The 9,472-nt window shown below is 43.4% G+C and overlaps 1 protein-coding gene across 7 annotated transcripts in view; it reads left to right on the top strand.

Annotated features, from left to right (window-relative positions):
* The first annotated feature begins 269 nt into the window (after window positions 1–269).
* LOC143292619 (uncharacterized) overlaps window positions 270–9,472 on the top strand; it is an 86,453-nt gene continuing 77,250 nt past the window's right edge. For 2 of the 7 annotated variants that reach the window (XM_076603083.1, XM_076603078.1), the window contains exons 1-2: window positions 362–541; window positions 5,869–6,509. In XM_076603083.1, coding sequence (XP_076459198.1) covers window positions 5,947–6,509 — 563 coding nt within the window. In that variant the 5' untranslated portion in view covers window positions 362–541; window positions 5,869–5,946. Of the gene's footprint in view, window positions 542–5,774; window positions 6,510–9,472 lie in introns of all 7 variants that reach the window. The other 5 variants (XM_076603079.1, XM_076603081.1, XM_076603080.1 and 2 more) reach the window with 5 other exon arrangements.

Genomic DNA, 9,472 nt, shown 5'->3' with positions numbered 1-9,472 from the left:
TTGCTGGAAACGAAGAAACAACAACAACAACACATGACTGGGAGGGGTGTGGGCGTGAAACCCTTCTCTTCTCAAACCGTCTTGTCGCGTGACGTCAGTCATCCACCTACTTTCTATTTCAGCCCATTGGAACTCCGCCCGAGGTTTGGTTGTGGCGGAGCAGACTGGGAGGCGGGCAGCAGCAACCCCCGCCCCCCCTTCACTTCCATCCAAAACGACGGAACGTAGCAAAACTTAGAAGAAGGCGAGATAACACGCAGGCAGACGTTTCAGTGGTAGGGATGGGGTGGGAGTGATAGAAAGGGTGGCGGTGGCGGCAGGTGATGGTTCCGAACCCTCCACCCCTTTCTGCAGCAAAAGACGTAGTCGCGAAAAACGTGTGGTGGGAGACAGGTGCCGGATCGATCGACGGAGGCGCAGGCCGCAAGGAGTTTTGCTTTCTTCCTTTTCATTTCGACTGCTGGAAGAAGTTCCATTCCTTGAAGCCAGGGTAAATACGATGGAAATGTCTTGCGGGTCATAGTGCCTCTCAGTGACGCCAGTATGTATCCGTGACCGTCTTTTTCCTGTTGTGTGTTTTTGCTCTTCTGCGCAAATGCCTTTTTTGTGTCGTCGTGTCAGTTTATCATGTGCAACCAACATATAAAAAAAACAACCCAAAACAAAAAAACAACACTTTCTGATGCTGCTATTCTCCAGTTGTAAACATAAAGTGTCTTTTTTTCTGTGATTCTGCATGACGATTAATAATTTGCTGCAGCGTTTGGTGTGAAATTACCCGGCGTGTCCACTTAATTTAGACCGAATTTTTGCGTCTTTTTTGTCCGTGACTTAAGTTGATCCGGCCTTCTGTACCTTCATATATGTGTTTTGTGACAGGCGTTTGATTTATGTACCGTTATACAGTAGGTCTTCTGTACCTTCATATAAGTGTCTTGTGATGTGACGTTTGATTTACGTACCGTCATACAGTGTGACAGACAATGACTGTTAACAATTTGGACATTATCCGAAAAGCATGAAGTTAACATTTCATGACATGACAGTAACGTGATTGTTGATGTACAGATTCGAGTCACTGGCAAACTGTGAACCCTTTTTTTTTCTCTTCTTAATGTGACGCACTTTTGGACCAACAAATGTCCTCATGATGGAACCCGCAGCGAAGACCAGTTAGTGTTGTGACAGCTTGAAGTGTTAGCATGGACCAGTCAATATTAGTCAGACGTGACAGTGAGGGTTTGTGTCTTGTGATAAGAAACCCAGAACCTGGACCATCACGCAATGTTATTGGTGACGGAAACGTGACAGGGAGGCGTGACAAAATTGTGACTATGGATGACTCAGATATCGTTAGACACTGGTTTAGTGATGGTCAAAGTGTGAGTGTGGACAGCTCACTGGCATACTGACAGAATTGGTGAACATAGATTACTCATTACTGTACTTACACCATTGTGGATGTTAACGATTCAGTACTGCACTGACAGCGATGTTATGAGTTTGTCTGTGTGTGTGTGTGTGTGTGTGTGTGTGTGTGTGTGTGTGTGTGTGTGTGTGTGTGTGTGTGTGTGTGTGTGTGTTTTTGTGTGTGTGTGTGTGTGTGTGTGTGTGTGTGTGTGTGTGTGTGTGAGAGAGAGAGAGAGAGAGAGAGAGAGAGAGAGATCATGATTGTTAACCATTATAGTGACAATAGTGGTCAGACTTTCAGAATTGTAGTCGCAGAAGTGTCAGTATAGACTATCTAAATTCATCGTGAGTAAAGGATGAACCCGGACAACTCATGATTACAGTGACTAAGATGTGAATAATTATGAATCATTCATGAAAGTGACGAAAGCCGGAGTGTGACCGATTCCTTATCACAGTGATGAAACACGTCAGTGAATCATTAAAAGGTATGGTGATAAAAAGTGCGAGAATAGGTCATTCACTATCACAGAGAGAAAGGCGTCAGTGTGAACCACTCGATGCTACAGTGACCAAAGCAGAAGCTTGCATGGCCTGTTCAGTATGATAATGACCAAAACAAAACCAAAAATTGAACGTCGACAACTCTGCATGATAGTGCCAAAAACATTAGCGTAGACCGTTCGATAATACAGTCTTCTTCTTCGTCCTTCTCTTCTTCTTCTTCTTCTTCTCCTTCTTCTGCGTTCGTGGGTTGCAACTCCCACGTTCACTCGTAAGCACACGAGTGGGCTTTCACGTATATGACCGTTTTTGCCCCGCCATGTAGGCAGCCATGCTCCGTTTTTCGAGGGTCGATATTACAGTCATAAAAATGTTAGCTGCGATCAAGACAAAATAAGAGCATGGATCATGGAGTTTATATCGACAAAAGTATGAATATGGACCATTCTGTTATATCATGGCAAAAGTCTAAATAGGGACCGTTCACTTTAAATGGGACAAAAATGTAGGTGTCGATCTTTCGGTTTTATGACAAAATTGTAAGCATGGACTGTTCAGTGTTACTGAAAAATATGTGAGGACCATAGCATGGACTGTTCAGTGTTACTGAAAAATATGTGAGGACCATTGAATATTACAGTGACAATGTGGACCATTCCGTATTACAGTGACAGTGTGGACCATTCAGTATTACAGTGACAGTGTGGAAATTTTAATATTACAGTGACAATGTGGACCATTTAGAATTACAGTGACAGTGTGGACCATTTAGCGTTACAGTGACAGTGTGGACCATTTAGCATTACAGTGACAAAAGTGACAGTATAGACCACTCGGTATTACAGTGACAGTGTGGACCATTCAATATTACAGTGACAGTGTGGACCATTCAGTATTACAGTGACAGTGTGGACCATTCAATATTACAGTGACAGTGTGGACCATTCAGTATTACAGTGACAGTGTGGACCATTCAATATTACAGTGACGGTGTGGACCATTCAGTATCACAATGACAAAAGTGACAGTATAGACAATGCGGTATCACAGTGACAAAAGTGACAGTATAGACCATTCAGCGTTACATTGACAGTGTGGACCATTCAGTATCGCAGTGACAGTGTGGACCATTCAGCTTTACAGTGACAGTGTGGACCATTCAGCGTTACAGTGACAGTGTGGACCATTTAGTACTACAGTGACAAAAGTGACAGTATAGACTATTCAGTATCACAGTGACAGTGTGGACCATTCAGTATTACAGTGACAAAAGTGACAGTATAGACCATTCAGTATCACAGTGACAAAAGTGACTGTATAGACCACTCGGTATTACAGTGACAGTGTGGACCATTCAGTGTTAGAGTGACAAAAGTGACAGCGTGGATTATTCAGTGTTACAATCACAAAACTGGCAGTATAGACCATTCAGTGTTACAGTGACAAAAGTGACAGTATAGACCATTCAGTATCACAGTGAAAAAAAAGTATAAACCATTCAGTGTTACAGTGACAGGGTGGACCATTCAGTATTACAGGGACAAAAGTGACACTGTAGACCATTCAGTGTTACAATGACAAAAGTGGCAGTTTGGTCCACTCAGTATTATCTTGACAAAAGTGACAGTATGGGCCATTCAGTATCACAGTGACAAAAGTGACTGTATAGACCACTCGGTATTACAATGACAGTGTGGACCATTCAGTGTTACAGTGACACAAGTGACAGTGTGGACTATTCAGTGTTACAATGACAAAACTGGCAGTATAGACCATTCAGTGTTACAGTGACAAAAGTGACAGTATAGACCATTCAGTATCACAGTGACAAAAGTGACTGTATAAACCATTCAGTGTTACAGTGACAGGGTGGACCATTCAGTATTACAGGGACAAAAGTGACACTGTAGACCATTCAGTGTTACAATGACAAAAGTGGCAGTTTGGTCCACTCAATATTATCTTGACAAAAGTGACAGTATGGGCCATTCAGTATCACAGTGACAGAGTGAACCATTCAATATTATGTAACAAAATTGAGTGTGAGTTATTCAGTATCACAGTGACTAAAATAACAAAATGCGGACCATTCACTATTACAGTGTCAAAAAGTGTTACATTGACAATGTGGTTCAATTAGTATTAGATTGACAAAAATGACAGAAAGGACCATTTAATGTTACATTGATAGTGTGGACAATTTAGCGACACAGTGAGAATAGTGATAGTGTAGACCATTTAGTACTGCAGTGACAAAAAGAAATCTGTCCATCAGTATTAAATTGACAAAAGTGACGTGTGTACCATTCATTATTACAGGGACAAAGTTGACAGTGTGGACCATTTAGTATCGCAGTGAGAGTGTGGACCATTCGGTGGAATCTCCCGTCGGACCGACGGATGAGTAGGCAGGCAGGCTTATCTGTCGGTGTGTGTCCTCATATGGGAGAAGAGGCCGATTCTGGATGCGCAGCACTTCCCACAGGTGTTGCAAGGGAAAACGTCTCCAGAAGTTGAGCCCTGCTTCCTTCGCTCACGCTTCTCCTTAATGGCCAGCGTTCTCTTGTTTTCAAGCGTCTTTATGCCACTAGAGCACAGCATCCTCCAGCGAGAGCGGTCAAGGGCATCAGTTTCCCAGGAAGCGATGTCTATGTCACAGGCTTTGAGGTTTGCCTTCAAGGTGTCCTTGAAGCGCTTGCAGGGTCTTCCAAGTTCGCGGTGGCCTTCCTTCAGCTGTCCACACAAGAGCATCTTCGGGATTCTGCTGTCTGTCATGCGGACAACGTGTCCTATCCAGCGTACCTGGCACTGGATTAGCAGGCTTTCGATGCTGGGCAGGCCGCTCCTCTCTAGGACCTGGAGGTTGGAGACCCTGTCTTGCCACTTTATGCCGAGGATTTTTCGTAGGCATCTCTGGTGAGACTACTCAAGTTGTAGAATGTGACGGCGATACGTCGTCCATGTTTCACAGCAATACAACAAGGTGGTCAGCACAACAGCTCTGTAGATTTTGATTTTGGTGCTGAGCCCGATGCCTTTTTTGTTCCACAGCCTGTTGTTGAGTCTGCCAAAGGCGGAGCTGGCCTTGGCGATGCGCAGCGTCACTTCTGCATCAAGGGCTCCGTTGCTGCATAGCGAGAAAGTTGACAGTGTGGACCATTCAGTATTACAGTGACAAAAGTGACGATGTAACATTCAATATGACAGTGAGAAAGTTGACAGTGTGGACCATTAAGTATAGTATCACAGTCACAGTGTGGACCATTCAGCATCACAGTGACAAAATTGTGAGTGTGGACCATCAATATCACAGTGACACATGTGACAAATATTGACTTGGACCATTCAGATGACAAGTGTGTAAATGTGGACAGTATGACAGTAACAAAAGTGACGTCGTGGACCGTTTAGTGTCATGGTGACAAAGTCCTGAGCGTGGCCATTCAGTATTTTGATGACAGGATAAAAAAAAAATTAAAAAAAGACAGACCAAACGCCGCTAATTTGGCATCAACTTGGCTGTATCTGTTCTTGAAAGTCAATGATTTTATTTTTCTGCTTAGCGCTGGAGTTTTGGCATAGCTGCAGATTCGGAATGGTTTATCGCCACATGTAATTCTCTAAGAGTGGTTTGTTATTGTTTTTCCAGCAGAGTTCATTGAAAGTGAAAACACCACCGCAGAAAGTAATACTAAGGTTGTCGCTGGCAGATGATTTGATCTGTCTGTCACTTTCTCTCTCACCCGCTCACATACAGGAACACCAACCCATCCACCCACCCACCCACCCACCTACCCACACACAGACACACGGAGAGATGAAATGAAAGTTTGGCCGTTGGTTGGCAAATGGCCCAACAGTTGTTTTAAAAACCTCTAGGTAGCGTTGTGACAATCAACACAACCAACCAACTTTAAACACCTGGCGATTGATCCTTTCCCTTCCATTACCCAGTTCTTTGGACCACCCCAACCCCCGCCCCCCTCAAGTTCCGGTGCTAAGGCGTGGACAAGCCACAGTGAGTCAATCACCATGGCGTTCGTGTTTCGGGGAGAGCGCCCGGACGAAGACACACAGATACGGGCCACACAGCGGCTATACATGCTGCTGCCCAACCACAAGTGCCCGCAGAAGGACTGCCCCTTCCACCCCCCGGCCGAAGAAGACACCATGGAGGAGGAAGAGCTGCCTACAGAAACGCTGAACCAACCGTCAAAAACGGAGGGGAGGGGGGTGGAGGAAGGGGGCAGGATGCTGGCTCCACCACCACCGCCGCCGCAGCATCCTCATCCCCCGATGAACGGCGAGGAGAAAGAGGAGGACACGCTTCTCAGCGACCACGAGTCTGTGATAACTGGGGACTCCGGGGTGGGGAGGGAGAGGGACGACTTCAGTGATGGGGAGGTGGCCAGACCTTTGTCCCCCGAACCCTCCCTCCTCCCTCAGCTCCAGTACATCGAGGAGGACGAGGAGACGGTGACTTTGACGCCCGAGTCCTCCGTCATGGGAGGAGAAGACCCCTCGGAGAAGGTGGAGGAGGAGGACGACGATGGCCATGAGGAGGAGGAGGAGTTTTTCACGCCGCCCGAGTCAGAGTTAGTGCGCATAGATATACTCTTCTTTTCTGTTCCGTAACGACCCGCACTCTTTCTGTTCCGTAGCTGCTGCTTGCTTCGTGGGTGTCTGCAGAACAAAAGTGGGTGTGTTAACACGCTTGAGTCCTTGTCTGCTTCTGAGTTCAGCGGAATGTCTTTTTTGTGTTCACGCTTTCAGTGCCACTGTATGCTTCCAAATGCGCCAGTTTCTTTTTTTTTTTAATTCTGTTGATGCTATTTGTACTCTGGTTCCAGCGTAGGAATAACTGTATGTACTCCTTCCTGCATAGAAGTAACTTCATGCCGAAGCAATGTAAATGTCAGCTTAATATTTTAGAGAAAACTGTTCACAGTATGATGTGTTTATGCTTTGGTCACTTTTTGCTCATGCTCAACGAATGATATTTTTCATGTGATCAAAAGTCGAAAATTATTGTTTGTTTTGCTTGTAGGTGCCGAACGCTATGTTCCGCTTTACTTAACCTGCTTCGAAAACTGCGCTTGTGTTTATGACTTTTTGTACGCCTTTATGTTCAACAAAAGTTTTGAAACAGTTTTATGTTTATAAATAGCCGGCCTACAGTTTGTTCCGTAGTTCGGAAATGGATGTCACTGTAATGCTATCATCATCAGTAGTGGTAGTAGTAGTAGTGAACGGTCTTTTCACTTAAGTTTTTTGTTTTCAATTTTTTGTATTTTCTCTATAGAATTTAATTTCTGTTAATTCTTGATGTTGTATTTTCTTTGAGTCTTGGCTAACATTCGATGTGTAGGATTGGAACCTTTACTTTTGTGTCTGTGTGTATTAGAGAGAGAGAGAGAGAGAGAGAGAGAGAGAGAGAGAGATTCTTTTTTTTTTTCTTTTAGAGGATGAATGACAAATTTAGCGTCCATATTTTTTCCAGTAACGTGACTCAACATCAGTTAATAAGCAAGTGCAAAATTTGGATGCGGCTGCCAGTTTTTCCTGACATTGTCTCCAACAATGAAACTCAATAACAAATGATAAAATGACGATAACGATTGTGATACCCCACGCATTTTAAAAACAATGTAACATGAACAACAATTACTCTCATTCATTCTGTATACACATATCCATACACAACACACAAAAGGTACCAGGGTATTCATGGACATGCCAGTTCATGAAGGATTTTGTTTGCAGGACAAGTAGTGTATACTGATCCCGAAATTTCCATACATCTTATCGATGCGCTTCTCCTGTTGCTATCAGTCATCTGGTCACATTGCCTGTGGTAAAATTATATAAAAATGTCTTCTTTGATAGGAAAAGAAATTCACTTACAGGTAGAAAAAAAAGAAGGGAAGCGTCCTCATTGTAGCGACGCACTATTCCTAGGGAGAGCAGCCTGAATTTGAAACAGAAATCTGTTGGGACAAACGAGTAATGCAATACAGTGCAATGCAATCAATATAATACAATAAATACAATGATAATAGATGTATAATAGATTTGCGTGTGAATGACTTGGTGCGAAAGCGCTTTGATTTGTCTCTGCACAAGATCCAGCGCTATATAAATACCATTATTATTATTATTATTATAATTGTGTCATATGTCTTGGTGACAGCTTTGTTAATGTTTCCTATTATATACCCGTGTATTCTGTAGAATGCCACTGTGTCGTAAAGGGACATGTTTTGTTGTTACGTGACACCGCGAGGATGTTGGACGCTAGGTGGAATTTGACTGACCACACAACCAGATCATCTGTTTCCCTGTCCAGTCCTGATCTCTGTACTGTGTCTTTGCCCAGTAGTCGATCTGTTGATATGTCTGTGGGTTTTCCTATGTGGTTATCTAGACTATCTTTTTGCAGAGAACGTCGCAATAAAATCTCCGGAGAAAATGGTCAATGGGACACAAGCTCCAGCAAGGGGAAATTAAGTACTGTCTACAATAAATGAGATCACAGTGTTCCAGCTGGCATGTACAATTATCTTTGCCAGATCAAGCTGAACAATCATAATGGCGGTGGAATATTAACTTTTTACCCCATACTTCATCCCGACCACCTCTGAATGAACGAAGATTCGTAGCCTCACCCATTTTTGTTGTGACGAAAGTTACATCCGAATGAAAGCTAACTGACATTGCAAGGCAAGGCAAGGAGTTTATTTCGTGTTCCCCCGGGGGGCACTGAAACATTACATACATTCATCATTTCCTCATATCCAATAAATACAAAAAGAGTGATGTCAAAAACAAGAAGTAGGCTCATTCGTTCCATCACTTAATATACACATCGACAAGTACTATTTCACTCACAATACAAACAAACATACAAAAAACAGCAAAAAAAATCAAATTTAAAAATCGTATAAATAGACAAAACATTAATAAAGAGAGCTGCGAATAGCATAAACTAAGGTTTTAAGGTTTAACAGTATTGTTTGGGCGGATTCTATAATACCTTGATAAACAGTTTTGTCTGATGTATTTCGTAAGAGTTCTTAGGTGTGTTATCTCCTGCGTATAGACGTAGCTCTGTATGCCTTGGAAAAGATCCAAAATGACTTCGCATGGACTCGTGGTTTGAAAAAAAAAAAAGACAGCTGCTGGGCTATCTATAGAGACAGTTATTTCCGTGCCGTGCTCAGAATGTCCGAGGTTGGAAACTGCACGTCACTGGCAAAACATGTCTTGTCTCTCTTCACCGTGAAGGAGTAACTGAGATGTTTGATACGACTATGCATTTTGTTACTCGGTTCACTGTATTATCCACTGACCTAGAGGCGATGACGGATCTATCATGGCTTGTGGTCTTTCGGTTGCAGTTTTCACTGATTCATGTGTTTCACTTAGTGTGTGTGTGTGTGTGTGTGTGTGTGTGTGTGTGTGTGTGTGTGTGTGTGTGTGTGTGTGTGTGTCTACGCCTGTGTCTCTGTGTGTGTTTGTGTTTGAGAGAGAGAGAGAGAGAGAGAGCTGCACTGGTGTA

Source organism: Babylonia areolata, chromosome 18 (genome assembly GCF_041734735.1).
Source record: "Babylonia areolata isolate BAREFJ2019XMU chromosome 18, ASM4173473v1, whole genome shotgun sequence".
In the NCBI taxonomy this organism is placed as follows: Eukaryota; Metazoa; Mollusca; class Gastropoda; order Neogastropoda; family Buccinidae; genus Babylonia; species Babylonia areolata.
This window is presented reverse-complemented; position numbering and strand designations above follow the sequence as displayed.